At 37.5% G+C, this 23884-nt stretch overlaps 3 protein-coding genes across 3 annotated transcripts; 2 read left to right on the forward strand and 1 right to left on the reverse strand.

Moving 5' to 3' along the window:
* The first annotated feature begins 1852 nt into the window (after positions 1–1852).
* tectb (tectorin beta) lies at positions 1853–5001 on the forward strand. Its single transcript, XM_017484228.3, has 11 exons — positions 1853–1994; positions 2089–2163; positions 2281–2471; positions 2684–2835; positions 2940–3012; positions 3302–3405; positions 3634–3717; positions 3860–4022; positions 4147–4225; positions 4308–4340; positions 4578–5001. The coding sequence occupies exons 2-11, from the start codon at positions 2097–2099 to the stop codon at positions 4640–4642; spliced, it is 1011 nt and encodes a 336-aa protein (XP_017339717.1). The 5' UTR covers positions 1853–1994; positions 2089–2096; the 3' UTR covers positions 4643–5001.
* A 1-nt stretch (position 5002) lies between these two features.
* Positions 5003–13583, reverse strand: gucy2g (guanylate cyclase 2g). Its single transcript, XM_017482811.3, has 22 exons — positions 13218–13583; positions 12739–13087; positions 12210–12334; positions 11495–11674; positions 11226–11370; positions 10966–11101; positions 10772–10875; positions 10497–10663; positions 10272–10412; positions 10072–10155; positions 9857–9961; positions 9677–9748; positions 9366–9534; positions 8874–9029; positions 8485–8662; positions 8145–8285; positions 7858–8050; positions 7338–7512; positions 7150–7248; positions 5489–5580; positions 5309–5410; positions 5003–5137 (listed from the first exon to the last, which is right to left on the reverse strand). The coding sequence occupies exons 1-22, from the start codon at positions 13581–13583 to the stop codon at positions 5018–5020; spliced, it is 3399 nt and encodes a 1132-aa protein (XP_017338300.1). The 3' UTR covers positions 5003–5017.
* Positions 13584–16044: 2461 nt separating this feature from the next.
* acsl5 (acyl-CoA synthetase long chain family member 5) lies at positions 16045–23738 on the forward strand. The gene is made up of 21 exons (XM_017484227.3): positions 16045–16132; positions 17263–17428; positions 17598–17706; positions 17847–17911; positions 18020–18121; positions 18664–18763; positions 19085–19263; positions 19363–19395; positions 19508–19559; positions 19752–19825; positions 19930–20007; positions 20147–20281; positions 20442–20576; positions 20728–20823; positions 21233–21305; positions 21425–21513; positions 21595–21711; positions 21896–22039; positions 22158–22259; positions 23222–23293; positions 23426–23738. The coding sequence occupies exons 2-21, from the start codon at positions 17273–17275 to the stop codon at positions 23561–23563; spliced, it is 2049 nt and encodes a 682-aa protein (XP_017339716.1). The 5' UTR covers positions 16045–16132; positions 17263–17272; the 3' UTR covers positions 23564–23738.
* Positions 23739–23884: the final 146 nt, after the last annotated feature.

A 23884-nucleotide genomic window follows, 5' to 3' on the forward strand; every position in this document is an offset into this window, starting at 1 on the left:
AACTGCATGACATCTTTAAGTAATAATAGTTGAATTTTCAGACATAATCATATATATCCTTATGAATTCATGCATTTTTTTAAAAAAAAGTATATTTGGCAAGACGTGTGACCAAATTCAGCAAAGAGATGCTTCTACTTATCAACAGTCTGAAAAGGAACAAATTCAGGTTACTATAAAAGTTTTTCTTTTTTTTTTATCCAATTCTTTTATTCATTCAGCTACATCCTGCATTTTATTCAAACTAATCATGCACACAATTAATCGTCCCAAGAGCTGGGATTACATAACATGTTGAAACCTCTTGGCAGTCTGAACACCTGGAAGGCAGCTAGTTTTGATGTGTACTGTAATGTTAGCTGTCCCTGAGCTCTGGGGCTTAGAGTTGATCTGATCTGTATCACAGTGGTTCTCTCCATTCTCATGCTAATGTTTGTCTAAGCACATGGAGGATATCTGTACATGCCCTATGTGCACAAAACTATCCTCTTACCGCACTGTGGGTCTGGGGTTTCTCATGTTTATTCAGTAGAAGATGATGCAAAATAATATTTGCAGATTTTGCAGAGGTACAATAGGCTGCATTGTTTGTTTACATAGTGTTTATAATTACATGGGCTATGCGCTTGATTTCCCAGGACTGTATATATAGTCAGTGCTGTTATGCATAAATAATTGTCCATAAACCCCAAATTATCCATGTGACTAAAGTGACCTGAATGACATGTTGTATTGTCCATTCCCACAAATAATGAAAGGTCAACTGAGGATAAGTTCTGTCCTTAAATACAAAAGAGAAGTGCAGTTTGAGGATAAAAAGAGCTTTTCTTAGAATGCCTGAGTCTGAAACATGATCTCAAACTCTAGTCTTGCCATTTAACTGTATCTAATCTGCATATTTTCCTAATGTTGAATCTAATAAAATGCTGTGGGGGGGGGGGGGGGGGGGGGGGGAGAACCCAAATACCTTTGATATATAAATAGACTGAACCTGTTTCACAAACATGACATCGAAATAAAATGATTTTTAGAATTTTAGTCTTAACACTGGAACACATTTCAGAAATTTTAGATTTCGTTTAAGGATATATTTGACCAGTTTTATTTAAATGAAATTGCAATAGGTTTCATAATACTACTTTAACTATTTTAATAATTGTGTTTTTTTATATAAATCTCTTTATCTAACTTTGTCCATCTTTGAAGGACAAACATGGCATTGTCGTTGCATGTCTGTTTAGCTACTTAGTCCATCCCATCTCTTTGAAATAAAGACTGAGGACATTGGTAATAGAGCCCTGTAATGCTTTCAGTAATTATCCTCATCCTTTTTCTCTCAAGCTGAATAAGAGTGACCTTGATGACTCTGTACCCCTTAAATTCCATGAAACAACACTGGAAAAGGTGGGATGCTTTAGATAACTGCTAAGAGTGGACTAATGCACCTGTTCCTCCATCTGATTGAAAGCCATTATGTAACGTAGCGTGAGTGTGTAAGGTATCCAACTACACCCCCACTGATGCTCATCACTCCTTAGATCTGTCAGCCGACGCCAGACCTTAAAGGTTAGAAATCAGCAATGATTTCTTCAAATGATGTTCACTGCCCAGCTTAGATTTAAACTGTTGTGTTTAATCACAACTATCATGTATTGTGTAGGACATATAAAAGGTTGTACAGAAGAAAGGATATGTTAAATGAAGAGAAAATGGTCTTCCCTCGAGAGGCTGTTAATTTAAAAGTCAATGTCTGGCAAGCACAGAAAGCTTTTGTGTTGTGTTTCACAATGCTATCACCAAATGCTCTCACCAGACTGGCAGACAGCGGAATACAGGGAGATTAATTCCTGCATGTAGGAATATAAAACGGCCCCTGTGGCAGCACAGGTGATCTCCACCTGCACCCTGTGCTCTGACAGCACTGATTGAGACTGCTTGAGATCTTCACAATGTGGTAAAACCCGAGCACGACTTACCTCCATGACCCAGCACTGGTATTGTACTCTTCATTTTTTAATGTATCATGTTGTGATATTTGTAAGCATAGCTCTAATTGTGATTTGAATCCTAACATATTTCTCCTTGCAGTGTATGAAATGGCTTTTGTCGCTGCACTAATTTTTCTTCTCCCTGCCTCATGGGCTTGTATTCCACAAAAAGCTGGTAGTTATCAAACCATCAAAAATGTTTCTATCAAAGTGAGCCAGCTTACTAGAACAACAACGGTGCTGTAATTTTACATGCATTATTGTTTTTTTGTTTTGTTTTGTTTTGTTTTAGATTATGTTATGATTTCCTGTTTTCCAAATGCCATCATTGCAAATGTGCCCGAGTGCCCATACGGGTGGGAAATAGGACAGCTGTCTTTGGGTGGTGTGTGCTACACAGGGGTCAATACTCCTGGCTTCTACCGCTTTACCATTCCTGATCTCACACCCAAGAATCTCTCGTACTGTGCCACCATGTCTGAGGTAAAACTTTCCAATAGTTCTTCATATAAATTGCTCTCAGCCAAAAATTAGTTTAGTGCTTAGTTGTATTGCATGTAAATGTACACTTCCACAGGGGAAGTGCGATGCTATATAAGCCCTAATGACCTATGGTTTCAATCAGACTGCATAAATGACCACAAAGTGTGTGATTTTCATTTAAACTTGACAAACCATATCTCTCTTCTGACCAGTATGTTGGAGGCAAAGACCCAAAGTACATTTTCTACAACTCTGTAGTCTCCAATGACTCATCACTAACAGTGCGGAACCAGCCGGTGAACTACACCTTTAGCTGTACGTACAGGGCGGCTTACTTGGTCAACAATGCAGTCTTCAGTCAAAGGTAGACCCTATTACATTGACTTTCCTTTCATTAGCAGTATGTATAAGAATTAATTCTGACCCAAGGACTTGCAGCCTTTTTACTAAATCCTCTGCTTCTTCCAGAGTGGCAACGGTTTATGTCAACAATGGGAGTTTAGGTTCTTTTAAGTCTCAATTGTCTATGAACGTGTTCACAGTGAGTACTGCGACCTTGCTTACATGTAGGTGTCCTAAAGTGTCCAATTAGAGAAATTCTGATGAACAAAGTATATGTAGTGGTTAATAATGTCAGCTCTGGGGAATATCATGAAATCTCACATCATTATATTTTAGACTTTTGATTGTTTAAGTGGCATACAGCTATAATAGTCCTTTAATGGCTTACACTAAAACTATATATGGTCAAAAGAGATTAGGTCAAGGACTAGATGAAGCATGAAGACTGATTGAAAATAAAAGTTTAAATTTCTCTGTTTGGTCTGTAGAACTCTAAGTTCCTGTATGCTAAAGATGCTCCATACGTGATTGACACCTCGGAAATTGGCTCGGAGGTCTTCATCGGCATCGAAGCGAAAGGACTGAGTAATAGGTATGCGATCGTAGCATTTATATTTTATTATACAGTACACTAACCCTGTCCAGGGTGTACCCCGCCTTGTGCCCGCTGCTGCCTGGGATAGGCTCCAGGTTCCCTGTGACCCTGAAAAGGAGTAAGCGGTAGAAGATGGATGGATGGATGGATGGATATACAGTACACTACATTATTCGTTATATGCATAGATATATCACACACAAACGCCTCAATCTACTTTCACAGGTTTAAGGTGGTTATAACAAATTGCTGGGCAACACCTACTCCTTATTCAACAGACAAGAAGAGATGGAGCTTAATTCTCAATAGGTAAAGCTGTGTTTTACCCACACAGTGTTTTGTAGTCGAAATAATCATAAGAACAATACTAAGCCTGTATCTAGTTACACATTTTTCTCTGTGTCAGTTTGCTTTTTGTTTAATCCAACTACTTTGTGTTCCTTGAGTGCAGCTGTTCGTCAGATAACACCGTGACCATATTTGAGAACGCCAAAGACAGCCGCTCAATGTTCAAGTTCAATTCATTCCGCTTTCAGCGACTAGAGAAAGTATCCACTGTCTGGCTTCACTGCGAGGTTCAAGTGTGTGATGGCGAAAAGCTCTACTGTCAGCCGGTGCGCATGAAACAGCACATATGCATGAAAATATGTGCTGCTGAAATATGAATCAGACATTACATCTCTAAATGATTTCGTTTCTAATGTTGAGACCTTTTTTTTTTTTAACCTCCCTGTTAAGACTCCATGTACATCAAGGAGTGTCAAATCTGAACCAGATCCACATGGAGGCGTCTTGACAATGGAGTTTCAAATTAAAGGTAGTAATTATTTTCAATAGTTCAAAAGAGGAAAAAAGTATTTTGTGTTGACTAACTGTGTCTTAAATGTGGTTATTTACAGCACAACATTCTTCCAGTTATACACATCTTGCAGGTACTTTAACTGCTGTAATTTAAGCGTAATTGCAATTTATTACAATTCTGCACTGTTACTTTTTACCTTGTCAGCCGGTTTGTTATGATTTTTATATGAATTTGAAAATTATGATCATTAACTGGACTGAATAATTTATATACATTCAGTTTAATGTTACATTATATTTATTTGACAATTAAAAACAAGTGTGTATCCTTGGAAACTGAACCAATGTTTTTTCTCTCCATTTCACAGGAACTTTTCTGAGCATGTTGTGTGTCTTTCTGCTTAATGCAGTTTTGCATTATACCACTTTGTAAAAGATGCGTAGCACACGCACACGCACATGCGTGCACACACACACACACACACACACACACACACACACACACACACACACACACACACACACAGAACAGCCATACAAGTGTCTCAGGGACTGTAAGACACTTTCCTCCTAAACACTTGCTTGCATCTTGAAATGTTTCTTTTATTTCATGTGAAACATTACAATAAAATCAATACAAGATGTGATATCTTATTACAATGAAGAAAATACATTCTGTTTTGGTTTGATGAGAAATCACCTGTAAATACATTACAGTACTTTATATGATTACTTTTCATTTGTCACAAAATAGTGTTAGATATAATCTGAAGAGATAAAAAACAGTGGTAGTTCCCAAGACTGGTCTCTAGATGTCAGGAACAGTCAGTGTGTAAGCACCAGGTATTTTATCTACATCATGGATTTTGTGTGTTCTTCCTTTTTCTTTACTCTCCACATCACAACTTATGTTTGGTTTATATGTCACCTGCAATAAATGTATTAAATAAGAACGGTACATTGTCTGACATACAGAGGTGTTGACGTGACATGTATTCAGCCATTACAGTCGATTCAACTGACCCATTCAAATTTATGGTTTAAGTTGTGCTGTTTTCGACACAGTTTACAAAATAAATGAGATGAACGCTTCTCTTACCTCTGGTTCTGGATCTAGCTTCATATCACAGTGCTGCGGTGAGAGAGGAAACTTCAGACCCATTTTATTGTTCAACCAGAAAGTCTTCTGAAGCCCTTTTCCCTTGTGAAGACACCAATACAAAATTACATTCATGCTTGGAAATTAATACAAGTTTAAATATTGTTGTCAACAATATACCTTCAGCTCAGTGTCTCCTCTCTCCTCAAGCTCATAAGAGCCAATCTTCATGAGAATTTCAGCAGTACTCTGGGAGATATGAATCTTCAGCGCTGCAAAGAAATATTCAGTGTGGTTATCTATCAAACTTTGATCATCTATCAAAGTTTCATATGACTGTAAAATGAGTGTACACAAATTACAACAACAGTTTAATCTTTACCATATCTGTGTGATCAGTCTGTTAATTTAAGGGTAATTTTTAAGCACCTGAAAATGCTTGATTTTAATTTAAATAATCAGAATCAACAAGTTATCAATAAGCATAGCGAATATAGAGTAGAATAGTATAAGCCATTACAAAAAACAAACAAAAAAAAAGCAAACAACGTCAATTTCCAGACACAGGAACATCTAACATGTAGGTAATGGGGTTTAGTGACAAATTTATAAAAGAGAATCAGAGAATCAGCTCATTAAGCCTTTAATTGAAGAGACAATATGAAGTGCTGACTAGGACATAGAGTACTGGGGAGGTGGGCTATTACATAATTTTATATCAACATTAAAACACACCAGACACAAGCTGATTCATTTTGATAGTCAGCTTTTTCAGTGGTTAATTTCTTTCACCATTTTCTTTATATGAAATAAGGACTTGTTTATTTTTTTCAGGACAGAAAATATCATATAAACCTATATATTTTCCCCTCTTTTGGCTGCTCCCTTTCGGGGTCTCCACAGCGGGTCACCCATCCGCATATTTGGATTTTTGTCGGTTTGATGTCAGATGCCCTTCCTGACACAACCCTCCCCATTTTCTGGGCTTGGTAGCGGCACTGAAAGTGCACTGGCTCATGAAAATGTCCAGTGGCTGGGGTCGGTTCCCTAATCGGGAATTGAACCCAGGCCGCAGCGACGAGAGTCGCTAAAATTAATCAAACCCTAGCTATAAAATAGGGCTTACTGTAAAATGGTTCCATGTTCTGTCTGATTTTGACCTTAAACAGCTTTATAAAAACTTGGATCCATATTGGAGCATTCTTTCCTGCATTGAAACTGTGGTAACGGTTGATTTTTTTTTTTTTTTTAATCTCAAGTTTCAAGTCAATTTGTGCTTACCTTCTATGTATAATGATGCTTTTGAAAACAACATTTTTCTTCAGACTCAAGCACTTCTAACTCAGTTTTAATGAAATTTATTTTTGCATTCTCCCTTTTACCTCCAGAGATAGAAGAACTGCAGCCTGGAACAACCTACCAGCCAATATACTTAGAAAACTGCATTACAGTGTCCTGAGAATTTATGTACGTTATATTAAAATGCCAACTGGGTGTTTTATTGTTTACTGCTCAATATAGTGATTATTTTGATACTTAGAATTTTTTTAAAGTTGTTATTTTAGAAGGCATCTTTGCTTTACAGAATTTTTTTTACACAGTATTGTATATGAGGGTAAATTGGGGCAAGCTCTATGACCATAACATATAAATAAGGGACTAGTGGGTAGGGGCTTGTGCCCATACTGCTGAAGCTGGTACATAATTTATGTGCATTTTTTGTCATTCAACAGTTTGTCATGAACCAGACACAGATTCAGTCATTCATCATACCCTATAGTTCCCTGACAAATTAGGATCAATATGTTTAATAAGCTTTTAGTTTTTTTTTTGGTGCTTACGAAGACTGCTGCTCTCCATCCTAGAGGCAGTATTTACTGTGTCTCCAAACAAGCAGTAGCGAGGCATCGTAGTTCCCACAACACCAGCAACCACTGGACCTGTTGGTAAGCACAATATTAACTTCTATTAAAAAGCAGGTAGTTCATATGGGGGGAAAAAAGCAATTTAAGTAGCTTGTTCCTAATACCAGAGTTGATGCCAATCCGTACAGCAAGCTTCTCATTGGGCAAGTGTCTGATTCTGAATCTTTTAATGGCACTGAGGAAATGGAGGGCCATTATCGAGATTTCTTCTGCATGCCTGGTGCCATTACTTATAGGCAGCCCACTTGCCACCATATATGCATCTCCTATAGTTTCCACCTAACACAAAGACCATTGTAATATAATCATCATTATATGGATTTTAACTCTGCAGTTAGGATATACAAACATGTTGTCATGGTTGTAAGAATTGCATGATATAATTTATGTGAAAGGTTATAAATTCATAAAGAGGTTATGGATGGGGTTAGTTACTTTATATAGCATTGAACAAAATCCACCCACGTCCCCACCACTCATACAATTTTTTTTAAAAATATGAACAGGTTCAGTATACAATATCATGCTTAACACTTGAAATTGAGTATGTACACATTCTCTACCAAATCTATTATTTCTCATGATATCATTAATATTATGTGGCTACAGATTTGTGCTATGTACCTTATAAACATCATAGAGTTTGATGATCTCATCAAACAGGCTGTAGAGGTCATTGAGGAGTGTCACTACTTCCAGGGCTGAGCTGATTGAACACATGGTAGTGAAGCCCACAATATCAGAGAAGAAAATGGTCACCAGGTCATAACTTGTGGGCTCCACTGACTTTCCTGACATTAACTGATCTGCTATATACCTGATAGGAACAATAGATTAAGCATATAGTTAGTAATCTATCAAAGAAAAAGGATTTACCTCTGCAAATCAGAATTGAAATATATTTCTGTTACCTGGGAAGCATACTAGAGAGAAGTTTATCAGCTCTGCTTTTTTCTATAGTGAGCTGATTGGTCCTCTCTTCCACCACATCCTCTAGATGATTAGCATATTTTTCCAGCTTGTTTACCATATTGTCCAAAATATTAGTATGGCTAAAAATTGGTCGGAAAAAAATAATTTATAATCCAAGCAATTTAGTAAACAACATGGTTTTTAAATTTTTTTTTTATTATTATAGTTAACCAATAATCTAAAAACTAATTTGGCAGTAAGGCTAAAATATATTATATCAGATTATCAGAGTACAGTGAATGAGTGGAACATATTGTATTCATGACTTTGTGCTTGTACCTGTCAGGGCAGATTTCTCGCAGTCTTCTCCTAATGGAGGTAAAGGGGGGTCTATGGTCAGGATTCTCACTCCAGCAGGCATTCAGAAGAGTTATCAAAGCTTCGTCACACATTTGAGCAGACAGAGTAGGTCTGAGGGGCTCCCCTGCTAGAGGCGCCCTGAGCTGCTTGATGATTTCTGAATACCAAACACATAATTAACAGAATGATTATCAGTGATCATTGCTATCATACAGCCATAAGCCATTAAGTATTCCATTTCTCTAATTCAAGCTATTTGAAAGAAAGTGTGCTACTCTTTTATCATGCTTGATTTTCAGGTTAAAACATTACTGGTCAGAATGATCACTGCACCTTTGTGCAAGAAGTCAGACAAAAATACCGATTACCTTTTGGCTCCAACTGTATATCATGGTAGGGTCCCACTTCTGTGCTGTAGATTATCTCTCGCATGATTATTGCAAAGCTAAACACATCTGCTTTTTGAGTACCATTGAATGGAAGGTGCACTTCTCTCAAAAGCTCTGGAGCAATCCAGTACAACTCTGCAGTGAAATGAAACACTGAAATGAATTTATAACATGTAGAGTATACGTTGTGTATTCTTATTAATTGTTCCATTATAATCACATGGTGATATCAAGAGTGCAAACATTTGCAGCAAAAAAGTAACAACATCCTTTTCTAGAAATAAGGTCATTGAATGTATTAATGCATTCATTCATCTACAGTAACTGCTTTATTCTGGTCAGTGTCATAGTGGATCCGTAGCCTATCCTGGTCACATTGGGCACAAGGTGGGAATACATCATGGAGGGGACACCAATCCATCCTCGCAACCCAGTGCACCAACGTTCTACTGAGCCAGTTACTGAAAGTACCTTCATATTTGGGGTTCTCATGTGGGATCAGTCTGTGTTTGGTGCCATGTTTGAACTCCCATAGTCCAAAGCCTGAAAGTTTGACCTGCAGCCGACTGTCCACTAGACATGTGGTTGGCTTCAGGTTGCCATGAGACTTCAGACTGCTCCTGTGTAGGTATTCCATACCCTATAAAGCGTGAACAGCAAGAAATCACAAAGCCACAGAATATAACTCAATTGTGTGAGTCGCAAACAATACAATGTACTCTGTGAATACTGCATATAATGATTTAAAATTGTATTTGTATTGCACAAAATTTTTTACTCACGTTGACAATGTCATAGGCAAAGGATAGTTTAAACATCCAGTCCAGCTCAATTTCACTGTTCCTGAGAATGTCCTAATATTAAAGGGAAAAACACACAGCCTAAATCACTTTTCCTGTCACAATTAAAACATTCATTTACTGATATTCGGCTATATGCAGGTTGAATTAAAAATGAATTACCTTTAAGCTACCTTTTTTGCAGTATTGCATGACTATGCAGACATTAGGGGGTTCATTACAAACTCCAAAAAACTGTACCAAGTTCTCATGTTTAAGCTCCCTCATCTGGAAAAAAGTTAATCAATAAAAGTTAAGCAATATGGTAGTGGAAATTCTTTACAGTGTTAAGCACTAGGGTTTGAATTAAAATATGATTCCAGCATATTTGTCTTTACCACATGGAACTCAGCAATAACAGATGGTTTCTTGACGTCACGTAGAAGTTGACTGTCCAGGTATTTAATGCTCACGTGATTTCCCTTAGACAAGATGAAATTGAAAGTGTTAGATTACAGCAGAGGAATCTGTTGAAAATTTTTGTGGAAGGTAAAATGGTGTCATTAACCTGTGATATATGAAGTGGACCCTTTTCTACCTGGTACAGGCCGATTGTTGCATAGATGGTCTCTTTGCCATTTTTGTCCTTCAGACCAAAGCTGTTAGTGGAGATCATTGTCTGAGAGCCACCACTTCCACTTTTACTAGGAGTTGTATGTAATGATAATGCCTGCCCTCCCTGAAAACCCGACAACACTAAAGTAAATTATGTGAATATCAGATTGGTCTGTGTTTTTAATTTTGCATAGACTTTGTGTCCAACCTTAGGCTCCATGAGAATAGTGATATCACTGTAGTCGATAAGCCACCAGTTGGAATCCTCTAGTTTTGTCTGCAGACGGGTCTTCTGTAGGGTCAGGAATGTAATCAAGATCACTGCTAGCACTCCAAACAGTGGCATGACCACCAACAATGATACCAGATATATCTCTACATCAGCAAAGAACAGGATACTATCAATTAGGACACAATCATTTAGACCTTTGTCAATTATTTTTGAAGTACTAGTATAGAATTTTGAATACAATAATGCAATACCACTGTTTAGCCATTCACAGAGTTCATTGTCAAAACCGCACTCTGGGTTATCTGTTGGTATTTTCCCTGTTGGCCAGATCACAGTTGAAAACCTTGATGTTGTTCTGCAAAAGAAAAAAAAAACACAAAAATGCTTATAAATTGCACCACAAATTGTGCCAGGAGTTTTAAAAAGTTTGAAATTTTTGTCTTACTTGATCATTTTTGTATGACTGTCAAAGTTTAGAATGGCGACAAATTTTACGATGCCTTCATGTAGTTGCAAGTCATATAAAGAATAGTCAATGTTCCTCTCTCCATTTGGATCAAAGTGAACTAGACCTGAGGCTCCTGTACAGAACATGTATGTTAGATCTTCAGTCTGAATAATAGAGATGTTCTCAAGTAAAAATCTGAACGTCAAAATTTTCGGGATGCATGGATTATTTTAGACTTAATGTACAACATAAATTACCATAAAACCTAATGCTGTTTTTGTCTTTGAGCTTCTGAAGAACATCTCGCCCATTATGAGGATCTTTGCCATCTTTGAGAGCCTCCTTTAGTGCCATGGCATAGAGCAGGACAGCATCATGTAGGTAGCTCGAATAAGGACTTACCTTAAAGGCAAATGGGTACATTACAATTTAAGTACATTACCTTCCAGTGAAATGAGAAATGCGTATTGAGTATGTGACTTGTATTGAGAAATGTGTGTTTGTGTTTTTATGGTGGACTTCTCACTTCTCTGTCTGAAGAAAGATTGCTGTAAAAAGGGGCCCCTTTCAACCTCTCATATACACGTTCAAAGAAGTCATAATAATCATAGCCTTCATAAGACTTCTGAGCCAGGACAAACACCATATCAAATGTCTTCAGTGCCCTTTGGCTATTGTCACTCAAAGCACTTTTCCACACGTTATCCTTGGAAAAAGAAAGAACAACAAGCTAAGAATGGGCAGATGTAAATTTCCTATTAGAACCTGCTTTGAATAAAGTATTTGGATGGGCATACACTGATGGTAGCTCATTTATGTCTAGGAAATAACTAGAATTTTTGGTTTTATTTGGGGGATGGTGAACATCCCTGAAAAGGCAAAAAGACACTGTGTCTATCTGCTCTTTAACCCTTTAAACTCCCAGGACCTGTTTAAGGGTCCAAACATACTGTACATACCTCTCTCTCATACCTATCATATTATTTTCACTGTAGTTATGGAGTACTTCATAGTAGTGCACTGAGAGTTTGAAGGGTTATGATTGATGAACATTTAATGTACCCCTTTTTCAGATGGTCATGCTCTTCAAAATGTCAAAAGGTAAGTCTCTATTTCATCAATATCATAACTTGTGTCTTTCAGACATTATTGAAGATTCAAGGATAAAAATCATGATGTGTTTGTACGTTGCACAAATAGAGATTTACCTAATTTGACTCTGTTTCTCACAAGTTACTCACCACATTGCCACTGACCTCAAACTCTTGTACCAGAAGAAAAACATACTCTCCATTCATCAAGCCTTGTCTTTCAGCCTCCATTACCAGCTTAGTGGAATCTTCAGCATTACTTATCACTATAATCACTGGAAAGGAGAGAGTAATAATGGCATGAAATGACATGTAAACGGTGTTAGAAAATATATTAGACACATATACAGTGTAGACAGTAAAACAGAGATATAATAACTGTTCCTAAAAAGAGCAATAATATCAGTCTTTTTGGTATGAGGTGGCAAAAGGTCACCTTTCGAGTCAATGGAGTTATCACAGCTGTATAAACAATCTCTAACTCATTAAAGTACAGATAACTTGCAACACTTACTGATGTCAAAATGGACACACCATAAGGGCACAAGGGCATTTATGTATTGTAATTATGTATTGTCATCCAGGTTGGTGTTATTAAAGAGCAAATTCCACTACACTGGCTCTATCCCAACTATTATGAAAGGTAGACATTTAGTACTCTTAATAATTTAGCTGTTACCCCTTGCAACTTTGGAGATATGTTTCACGGTCTTATGAGTGAGTTCCTGATCACTGATGTCAAACATGATGCTGCTTGTCACTGTCACTCTGCCTTGGAGTTGCTGTTCCACAGATTTAAAAAGTCCATCTACTTTGTCCCAAGTGTTAGATTCTGCACCTCCTCCAATTATACCAACATTCGTCCACCCAAAGAACTCCAGTACCTTGAGCAAAACTTCTCCCACCCTCTTAAGCGGAGGGACAATTTTGATATAAGTGTCATAAATAAGAGAATTATCCATTTTGCTTGTCTGCCCAACAAAGCCAAACATTGGGATGTTCCAAGTGGATGCAAGAAGTCCAGTGACCTAGAGCATATGGACATACCATAACATAATGAATTGTCTTTAGTCATTTAAAGTCCCCATTATTACTTAATTCTCAAGCATCATAATGTTGATCAATTTAAAATAATACACATTTGAATGAGAAACTTACCTCTGCCTCCTCAGGACAAGGTGGCCCAAAGAGGGCTGATATATTTTCCCTCCAAATTTGGTCAATGAATGCTCCAAGCGAGAGCTTCGCTTTACAGTCAGTGTCCACATACACAAAGTCAAGGGTATAATTTTCAACAAAGGATGGGTTCGAATTAATTTTATCTACGGCAATCTGCATGGCAGAGCCCAGTTTTGAAGCGCTGAATGGATAGGATAAATTCCGAGGAGCTTGGAATCCTACCAACAGCTTGTTTTGGTTTGTACGGCTGCAAATGATGGGGTTGATGAATGTGGAACACAGTAAAAATATCAAGACCCAGCATCTTGCATGATCAGTTGCTTTGGATTTTAATGTTCCTTCCATCTTGTCCGTGCAAATCCCAACTAGATCACCAGAGAGATATCAAGGAGGATTTAAAAGGCTGTGTGGATGACGTAGTGTGTCTTTCTCTTCCTAAGGGAAATTAATTTTAATCAAGCGTCTAACTGTTAGCAGTTTTCACTGTAAAAATTTTCACTGTAGTCAGCATTCAGATGTTTCATTGATTTTAATGGCCAAAGTACTTTTATAAATACTTTACTGCAAAAAATATAATAATATTAATTATTGTTCCATCGCAGCTTTATTAATGAAATATAGAAAAATGCACACTATATGCACACCGTACTGATAAAGATAAATTAGAGATTTTAACAAATTAACAAATCTACTTGAAATACAGCCACATGCAGGTAATTGATAGCTGAAATTAAACTAAAATCCCTGCTATGGAATCCCTGGATTTGTAATAAGTATTGCTGCAATCTTGTGGGTTTGGTCTCCGCTTTTATTTTTTGAAAATGACAACAGAAACTGGATCTGATCTTATATATGTATATTTCATGTATTTAATTTCTGATCACCTAGTCGATCTTTCCAGAAAAGAAATAATGTCTATTTTCAGAACCGTTAGTGAAAGCTGCTTATCAGTCCTTGTGGATCTATTCTCATTGGCAAACATATTATGACCTCAGTTGGCCTTTGTGTTTAAACTTGGTATCTAAGGAGTTTACATCCTACATTCAAACACAGTATGTTCGCTCACACTTTACTCGAACGGTATTTACTTGACATCCGTAAGTCACTCTGGATAAGGTCATCTGCTAAATGATGTAAATGCACTTGTAAATAAAACACTCATTAGCATTGCTGGAATTGTTTATCAATTAATGTCAAAACTCATACAGCGGCTTGATGTAGTAAGGTAAGGTTTATCGCTTTATCTCTCTTTCCTGTAAATACATCCATCCATCCATTTTCTGTACCGCTTATCCTGCAGGGAGCCTGGTGTCTATCCCAGGGGACTATCCAGGTAGGGGACACCCAGGACGACGTGCCAACCCATCGCAGGGCACAATCACACATACATTCCCACACTCTTTCAAACCCTACAGACAATTTGGAAATGTCAATCAGCCTACATCGCATGTCTTTGGACTGCGGTGGAAACTGAAGAGCCCGGAAGAAGCCCCCGAAGCACTGAGAGAACCTGCAAGCTCCGTGCACGCAGGGTGGAGGTAGGACCCAAACCCCCAGCTTTGGAGGTGCTAGGCAAACTTTGTAATCATTAAGCCACCTTGCACCCAATTAACTGTACATATATGTATATATGTAATTATAAATATAAGCAAATATGTTATGAAGGCTCAATGTATGTAGACACAATTCAAATCAAGTGGTACCATGTACCTTCTTTATCCCCATCATCTAACCTGTTTGACTCACTTCATAACGAGCAATTTAAATACAGATCTCAAGACCATCTTTGGAAGCTGTGTAAATCCTTTTCAACTTTGACCCTTTATAAACATCAATAGACAGAATTACATCCTGTGGCAAGATCAGAAATATGGGTCTTTATAATTCCACTGTCTTTTTGGATTATTATTTTTTTTTTTTAAACTTTTATCAGACTTTTATCAGTCATAGATTACAAACCGTCCAAAGGTGCTCATACCTTATCTGCTCCTTCCATTACCTTCAAATGTCAAAGTTCAGCTGAGTTGCTCGGCCCGAAGAGGTAGGATAATGATGCAGAGAGTGAGAAAGTGTGAAAGTGTGAGAAAGGTCATGCTGTGCCATGCCTGACTGTAGCTGAAACGTGATAATGATGTTTGATGAGTGCCGTGCTGGCTCATGTGCTGCTCTCTTGTTAGCAGCTCTTTCTGACTCTGCTGACTACTTTTCTCAGTAAAGCTGTAATTGGTGTGCTGAATCATCAAACACAGGGCTGTGAGACACCTGTGCGATGCATCACACCTCTTTTGCATGATTAGATTTTGAGTTCATGTTAATGTAATTAATGTAATACTGTATATGAATGGTGTTAAAATGTATTCAGATCAATTGAAGAGCATCTCAATTTGTAGTGGTGTTAACATTATCAGCATCAAGTCCGGTGGCTCTGTGAAATATTGATATCAGACTGGTTTTTAGATCGTTGCAGTCAGCCAGTGCTAGATGTGAGACAGGAGACTACAGAGGGGAAGTTTGTTCCTGAACTCTCAAATATAAAATGTGGACCAAAATGTCAGCTCGACCTCCAAAAACAACAAAAACACACAAACAGTTATTTCAGTTTGCCACAGGGAAATAAGTGTACATATTAGACATAAATGCACACTTAAGTCAGGAAACTATTTAATGTTCATTGCTTTATTAAAACACTAAATGTTTATGTCCATACAATTTTTTTAATCAGGAGATAGATAGCAGCCATAGTTCAAAGGTCACTTGCGTGCTTTCAGCTATTTTATTGGCCCTGTACACATGCTTTCTGTAGTCTGCCTGGGGTATATGCTGCTTGAGGAAGAAACTCTTTCTGTTGGACTTCATTAGCTGAGCAACATCGCAGACTCCTGCAGGACATTCAGGTACTGAATTTAGCATAAGGCGGAAAACACAGGATATAAATAAAATACAGAATTCTAAGAATTGTTCACAGGATGGCGACAATATAATAATATTATATATAATATTATACTATAATATTTCAATATATTCTTTTTGGTGGTTGGGTAATGATTATGGTGCCCTTTTCTACCTGCGATTTTGTCATGCTATTCATAGCCACTCGTAAACTATTAACAAATATTTGTCATGCTAAAATATGTGGAAATTGAGGACTCTGTTCTGAACATCTTCTTGTTTAGGTCAGTGCTTTCCAATCCTGCTCCTTGACTAATCATGCATTATACATTTGAGGATTTTCATTGCACCCGATACTCTTTTCCATTATTCATGAGTTTACAATGGGTTAGTGCTGGGACAAAATAATATTTATTTCTTTGTGAGTTTCTTTCAGCATCAGTTTCTTGGGCATAGTTCTGCTTAGATTAATTGTGTACTGACAGAAATGCTATATGATATTAGATTAGATGTAGTGGTTTTAGTGCATTGCTCTAGGTATTGTTCATTGTGTTTACCTATGTGTTCTTTATTGGCACTCACAATGGTAACATTGTCAATAATTGGATTGTTAAGGGTTCTTAGCTTAATAATGAGGTCCAGCACTGCCTTGCCTTCGGTTAGGTCAGACTGCTTACTGGCACCAAGAAAAGGGCTCACATCACTCCAGTTTTAATCTCGTTTCTGGGTGTAATCTTTTTTTCTGAGAATAAATCTACAGTGTGAGTGAGTGATAAGCAAATTCTTGGAGAGATTCTATGTTAAATTATATTAGTTTTTGATGTAACCTCTGACCATTCTTGTGTTCCACCTTACAATGTTAAAGATTACAATCCTGTGTGTTATCCTTACTGTAGTATTGTAGTCCTGCAGAAAACACTAACCATCCAAAGAACTCTTTTTAAGAGTATATCAGTCAATTATCCATAATAATTAATGAAACATGCTTTATTGTTTAATCCCTTAAAGTCTTTACATACCATTTAGTTATTCTGCTTAAAGCATGATATTCAGTCATTACTATAAATGATCTAATAACTTCAGTGAAGTTTTATTTTATTTTATTTTTTTAATATGATTTGTTTTTCCCAAACAGGTCTGACAGAATGTTGTTCTTATTTGAGTTTCTATTCTCTCCATTGCCCACCTCGGCACTGATGTTCTTGTTTGGGCTCGGTGCAGTCGCCCTGACTTATCTCAACACCAGGCCCAAGCCCTTGCGGCCGCCTGTCAATCTGAACAGACAGACTGTGGGCATTGTGGTGAGAGCCTTCTACCTGCAATGTACCGAATGGTTAAACATTATACATACATGTAATGACATAGAACAGAGATTTTTCACATGACAATATTGAATGATACTGAGGATTGGAGTATAGGTTGTAAATACTATAACTACAGCCATTTTATGCTGATAATACTGTTTTACAGGGTGGAGCCAGGAAGAATGCAATTTTAAAAGATGACAACTTAATATCCTATTTACATGAGGATGCCAAGACTCTATATGAGGTTTTCAAAAGGGGATTACATGCCTCAGGTATAATGCCTCCAGTAACATACTGTATACTAGTAATTAGCATAAAGCATTAGTTCAGTTCTTTTACAAATGCACCGGACACTCCAGCATCTGGACATCTGTCTCACTCCTGCTCTATTTTATTTATCATATTCGTACAGGAAATGGGCCTTGCTTGGGATTCAGAAAGCCTGGGAAACCATACCAATGGCTGAAATACAAACAGGTACTCCTTTTGGGAATATATGGTAGCTGAAGTTCATCATGGAGGGAAGGGGCTTAATGTGAGAAGGTATTTGCATTTCAATGGTGCTCTTTTTTTTTTTTTTTGCAGGTTTTGGATAGGGCTGAGTACCTGGGCTCTGGACTGCTCCAGAGAGGACTAGAGGCCTCACCAAAATCATTCATTGGCATCTTTGCTCAAAACCGGCCAGAGGTGATATTTCAACTGCAACATCTTTAACCGGCTGTTAAACATTATTCTATAATTAAAAGGTTTTTTATTATTATTATTATTTTTTTTTTTTTAAATATTTGACTTTATAATTTAAATCAATATCTCTATCTATGTCTCTCCTAATGATCTCTTATCTATATTTTATTAATCAATATATCTATATCACTATTTTAACTTTATCGACGGCATCTGTGTGGACTTTCAACACTTTCCCCTGTACCAGGAGAAAAATATATTGCTCCAGTAAGGCTCTCTTACCTCATACCTTTGCTGTTCTACTAATGTCTCATATTTTACGTTTATTGACAAGATGAAATAATTAAATGATTACATTATAAGTGAGGTTTGAGGTAACATGTTTTCTGGGAAATGTGTTGAAGTGATTGTTTGTGGTAATTGCCCCTATAGTACAGATACAATCATGAATAAATGCTGGAGTATGATTTAAAGACTGGTTCTGTGACAGATGGAGGTCAATTGATGGTTTTGTAGGCTGATCAACATCTGTTCCTTGTATGCAGTGGATTATCTCTGAACTGGCCTGCTATACTTATTCCATGGTGGCAGTTCCTCTGTATGATACGCTGGGTCCTGAGGCACTTGTCTTCATCATTAACAGAGGTAATTAGACCTGCTTACCTCTCAGCTTCATTAGAGGTGTTCTCTGGCACAGGTAACACCTAACCAGGGTCCCTTGAGCTCTAATGAAACCATGAGGCTGGAATAATTCAAGATTCGATCTTGCACATCTGCTGCCTGTATATTTTCCCCAAAGAATAAGTGCTATATTTTAATAATTTATCATTTTTATAATGTTAGTAGTTGGATAACAGTTCATGTTCATATTCAAATTCATATTACGCTACTCCCAATATTCCACTTTTCTATTTATACTGGAAATTCGAGGGGATCCTAATTGCCCTCTATTTCTGTCCTTTACAGCCAAAATATCTACAGTACTTTGTGACAAGCAGGACAAAGTGGAGACTCTTCTCACTAACTGTGAGAAAAGTCTTACCCCTGTGCTCAAAACTATCATCGTTATGGACCCATTTGATGCTGTATTGACAGAACGAGCATCCCACTGTGCAGTGGAAATCTTGAGTCTAAAGGATGTGGAGGTAATCTCCAAAAGCACATTTATTAACATGATGCCACTATTTCTATATTTTCACTGAATTTTCTCACAAATGATTTTAAAATATACTTTTGCACTTTAGGCTCTGGGGAAAGACAATCTTCAAAAGCCAATAGTAAGCTATTTAGTTGACTGCTATGTCTTTGTAAGCAATACTGATGAAATATGAGAGAGTAATATTGTTTGCAGAGAAATAAATATCAAATAGGTTTATATTCTCTCTCCAGCCACCAAAGCCAGAAGACTTGAGTATTGTGTGCTTTACCAGTGGAACTACTGGTGGGTGCACATCTTCACCTATGATGATATCATTACCATATATCACAAACTATGTAAAGACCATTTGTTATATTTAAAATGTTGGTGCTTCAACATTTATGAATGTGTTTTTTTCCGACATTTATTCCTTTAACTGTAAAAAGTTATACATACAGCTGCAATACAGTCTCATACTGTCATCGTCTTTTTCAGGTGAACCCAAGGGAGCCATGTTAAGCCATGAAAATGTAGTGGCAGATGCTGCTAGCTTTGTTAAAAGCTTTGAGGTATTGTGCATCACTATCGTTGCAAGAGGGTCATTACTGGTTTTATCAGTGGTATTAGTCCATTTCTCTTTTAATAATGCGAAATCAATTCATATTTACTCTAGAGTGCCTTCACACCACTTTCCACTGATGTGTTGATCTCATTTCTGCCGCTGGCTCACATGTTTGAGAGAGTCGTGCAGGTATGGGTTCCTATGGTAGATCTTAAACTCAGTGGCATAGTTGATGACATTGTTACGCAAATTTTAACTAGTAACTAGTAACTAGTAACTGTGCTGAGTCCATGCTGAACTTAGTGCTGTGTTTGTGTATGTCTGCTAGACAGTGCTGTATGGTGTGGGTGGCAGGGTTGGCTTCTTCCAAGGAGACATCAAACTGCTTACTAATGACATGAAAACCCTGAAGCCCACAATTTTCCCAGTCGTTCCACGTCTTCTCAATCGTGTATATGACAAGGTATTGTAACGTTCTTTTTGTCCACTCTCTCTCTCGCATAAGAGTCACATGTTCTTCATGATATGGACATTAGATCTAGTCTAGTAAAAGACCCTGAAATGCTCTTTAGCCTATGCACAGACTTTTCACTGTTAAGCTGAACTTCCAGTCATTCTTTCAGGTTCAAAGTGGGGCCCAGTCTCCATTCAAGAAATGGCTCCTGAACTTTGCCATTGAAAGGAAACATGCAGAGGTGAAGCAGGGCATCATCAGAAACAACAGCATATGGGACAAGTTCATCTTTCACAAAGTGCAGGTATCCCTATCAGGCATAAAATACATCTGGCCACAGTGTTTCTCTGTGTTTCTTTAACAGCACTAATGGAACATTGTACAAAGTATTGAAATGGTAATGAAACCAACCACTGATCTTGATCTTGAATGCTTGTATGTGTCTCTGGCCCCAGGAATCTCTTGGGGGATCTGTGCGTGTGATGGTGACAGGTGCCGCTCCCATTTCACCTGCTGTGCTCAGCTTCCTCAGAGCATGCCTCGGTTGCCAGGTGAAAAATCTTCTTTGGTTTCATTTCAGCTTTTCCTTATGGCCATCACACAAAGGATTCTACAAACCTAGTACCAAGCTAAAACGATATACTTACCAATTTTTTATTTATTATTTTAAGTGGGAAGCTTACTATTCAGTGACTACTATGAAACATGTATTAACTACAGTAAAACTAATAGGAGAGAGTATGTAGTTTTAAGAGCCAGGAATATACTGTAAATCTATACATGCCAACTGATCTGGGAAGTTTAAGGGGTTAAATAAATGTGAATGTCTAAACTACAGTACCTTAGTTTAGTAGTGGTCACTTCGTCTATCGTTGAGGTTAGGGGTAACATAGCACATCTGTGTATGCTTGCTTATCTTAGTGACCCAGAGGTGACCTGTGTCTTTGACCTGATTTCCAGATATTTGAGGCATATGGCCAAACAGAGTGCACAGCTGGCTGCACCATCTCCTTGCCTGGGGACTGGACTACTGGTATGTTTCCATAGTAAAATCGACTTATTTAACAGCAAAATATGCAGGCTTGAGGTTAATATATACTCAAATGCACTTAAATGCACCATCTGCACCATTCATCATGTTTTTGTGTTTAGGACATGTTGGAGTACCTGTTCCATGTAATGTGGTCAAACTAGTAGACGTCGAGGAGATGAACTATTTTGCATCTAATGATGAAGGAGAGGTAATATTAGCATCTTCTCTTCAACATGAAGGTCTGTAATGGTTGGTCATTACGATGTATCTATAATTATTTGTGTCTTAGGTTTGTATAAAAGGGAAGAATGTGTTCTGTGGATATTTGAATGATCCAAAGAGGACAGCTGAGGCCCTTGACCAAGATGGATGGCTACATACTGGAGACATTGGCAAATGGCTTCCGGTGGGATTCTTTTCTTAATACTGAATCATTAATTCCTTCTAGGAAATAGTTCAATCAATATTAGACATATACACACCATGTATTGTTTGATCATCAGTGCATATTTCCCAGTTGTCTTTCTTTTTTCTTCCTCTCCTTATTTAAATATCTTGTATTAATGGTGTGGTTTTGCACAATTTACTAGAATGGAGTTTTGAAGATCATTGACCGAAAGAAGAACATTTTCAAACTGGCCCAAGGTGAATACATTGCTCCTGAAAAGATAGAGAATGTATACATTCGATGTGGTTCAGTTGCTCAAGTATTTGTTCATGGGGACAGTTTGCAGGTAAGTGGCACCTCTTCAATCCCACTTATAGAAATGAATGATTTTAATGAAATGCAGTGAACCTTTGGAGAGTGTTATTGCATATGTCTTTTTTTTATTTTTTTTTTGCTATTTTCAGTCCTGCTTAGTGGCCATTGTGGTGCCGGATGCTGAGATACTACCTGGTTTGGCTGAGAAGCTTGGAGTTAAGGGTTCATTTGAGGAACTATGTAGAAACCAGGTCTGATGTCCTGTACAATATGTCTTTCAAACATATATCACCTGATATTCAATACTCCTAATATTTGGGGTAAATGAAAGTTAGAATTTTGTCATCAGTTAAAAATATATACTGCAGCTGTACTACTGAAAGTTACCAGAGTCAAAATTTGCTTCTTGGCCTTAAGCTGTTATCTCAACAGGTGCCCTTTCAGCCTTTTAATGAGCCCAGCTCTTTAAAAAACACAAAGTCCAAAGCAATCAGTGGAGTAATACACTACATATAAATGGCTGTGGCTATCTTTTAATGTATTGGGGCTGTATGCTGACTTTTAAAGCAGGTAGCACTAGTGCTACAAAGCCTCAAATTTCTATTACAGAAAAATGAACGCTTCATTTAATTATAATTATAAGTAATGACACTGACGTTACATTTGTTTTCCAACTTAGCCTTTTTTTCCATTTTGGTTCCATATTTCTTTACATAGGCAGCTGCACAGCTAGTTAAGCAACTCAGCTAACCTTTACTAACACTTAGTAGTGCCAGCTATCTTACATAGCTGTTTATCTACAAGCTAACAAAATTTCATTTGCTGAGATTTATGTAAGTCACACCCACACGATTGCGAAATGTTTGCTCAGCAGTATTGCATATGCATTACGTTTCAACGTCTGTAGAAATGACATTTGTAATTTTCTTATCAGTGTCTCATTTTTAGTGGTATACATACCACAGGTATACCAAAGAAATATTTAAGGTGCAATTTCCATTTCTTAATACATTTTTATAGCTATATACATACAGTACATGTGTATGTATTGGGTAATGTGCAGTTTTACTATTATCATTCAGAAGACAAACTTAATTTGTGGGTTCTTGTTGAATAAACCATTATTTCTTGTAATCTAGTTGGTTAATATAACCCACTCCCGATGCATACACCCAGTTGTGGAGTATAACGCCATTGTTTTATTCCTTTATAGCAAATTAAGAAGGCTATCCTCTCTGACCTTATAAAGCTGGGACGTGAAGCAGGGCTGAAATCCTTTGAACAAGTAAGAGACATTTTGAATTCTGAAAAAGATGGTAGAGTATGCAAACTATTGTATATTTTACTAAAGAGAACACAGGATGTTACTTAAATTTACACAAAAGAAGCATTGCTAATGTTGCCAACTTTCACTAAGGTGAAAGACCTGCATCTCCACCCTGACCAGTTCACTATAGAGAACGGCCTTCTGACGCCAACGCTTAAGGCTAAAAGAGGTGATCTCAGCAAGTTCTTCAAAGATGAGATTGAAAGCCTTTACTCTAAACTGCAGTGATGCATCAGCAAAGACCATATGGAATAAGTTCCAGAGACCCACGGACCAATTCGGAGAACCAAGTGAATGTACACCATAAAGCAGGGGTGTCCAATCTTATCTGGAAAGGGCCGGTGTGGCTCCTGCTTGGTTGGAATGAAAACCTGCACCCACACCGGCCCTTTCCGGATAAGATTGGACACCCCTGCCATAGAGCTTAGATGCGAGGGCAAGCTATAGAGATACAGTGTTGGTTTTATAGAAGAGCGAGTGAGCTTGACTGTGTCCATTAAGCCTTGTTTTGTGCTTGAATGTACATATTAAGGGAATACTCCATTTGCA

Source organism: Ictalurus punctatus, chromosome 13, assembly GCF_001660625.3.
Source record: "Ictalurus punctatus breed USDA103 chromosome 13, Coco_2.0, whole genome shotgun sequence".
NCBI lineage: Eukaryota > Metazoa > Chordata > Actinopteri > Siluriformes > Ictaluridae > Ictalurus > Ictalurus punctatus.

Bases quoted from the DNA above. Each gene is read 5' to 3' on its own strand.
- tectb (XM_017484228.3), top strand. From the start codon at position 2,097: ATGGCTTTTGTCGCTGCACTAATTTTTCTTCTCCCTGCCTCATGGGCT. The intron at 2,472-2,683 runs GTAAAACTTTCC...TCTTCTGACCAG, and splicing joins ACTGTGCCACCATGTCTGAG to TATGTTGGAGGCAAAGACCC. The intron at 3,013-3,301 runs GTGAGTACTGCG...TTTGGTCTGTAG, and splicing joins TGTCTATGAACGTGTTCACA to AACTCTAAGTTCCTGTATGC.
- acsl5 (XM_017484227.3), top strand. From the start codon at position 17,273: ATGTTGTTCTTATTTGAGTTTCTATTCTCTCCATTGCCCACCTCGGCA. The intron at 19,560-19,751 runs GTGGGTGCACAT...CGTCTTTTTCAG, and splicing joins CTTTACCAGTGGAACTACTG to GTGAACCCAAGGGAGCCATG. The intron at 23,294-23,425 runs GTAAGAGACATT...ACTTTCACTAAG, and splicing joins GGCTGAAATCCTTTGAACAA to GTGAAAGACCTGCATCTCCA.
- gucy2g (XM_017482811.3), bottom strand. From the start codon at position 13,583: ATGGAAGGAACATTAAAATCCAAAGCAACTGATCATGCAAGATGCTGG. The intron at 9,535-9,676 runs GTGAGTAAAAAA...CACGCTTTATAG, and splicing joins TTGCCTATGACATTGTCAAC to GGTATGGAATACCTACACAG. The intron at 5,411-5,488 runs GTATATTGTTGA...TGTCTTCACAAG, and splicing joins GAGGAGACACTGAGCTGAAG to GGAAAAGGGCTTCAGAAGAC.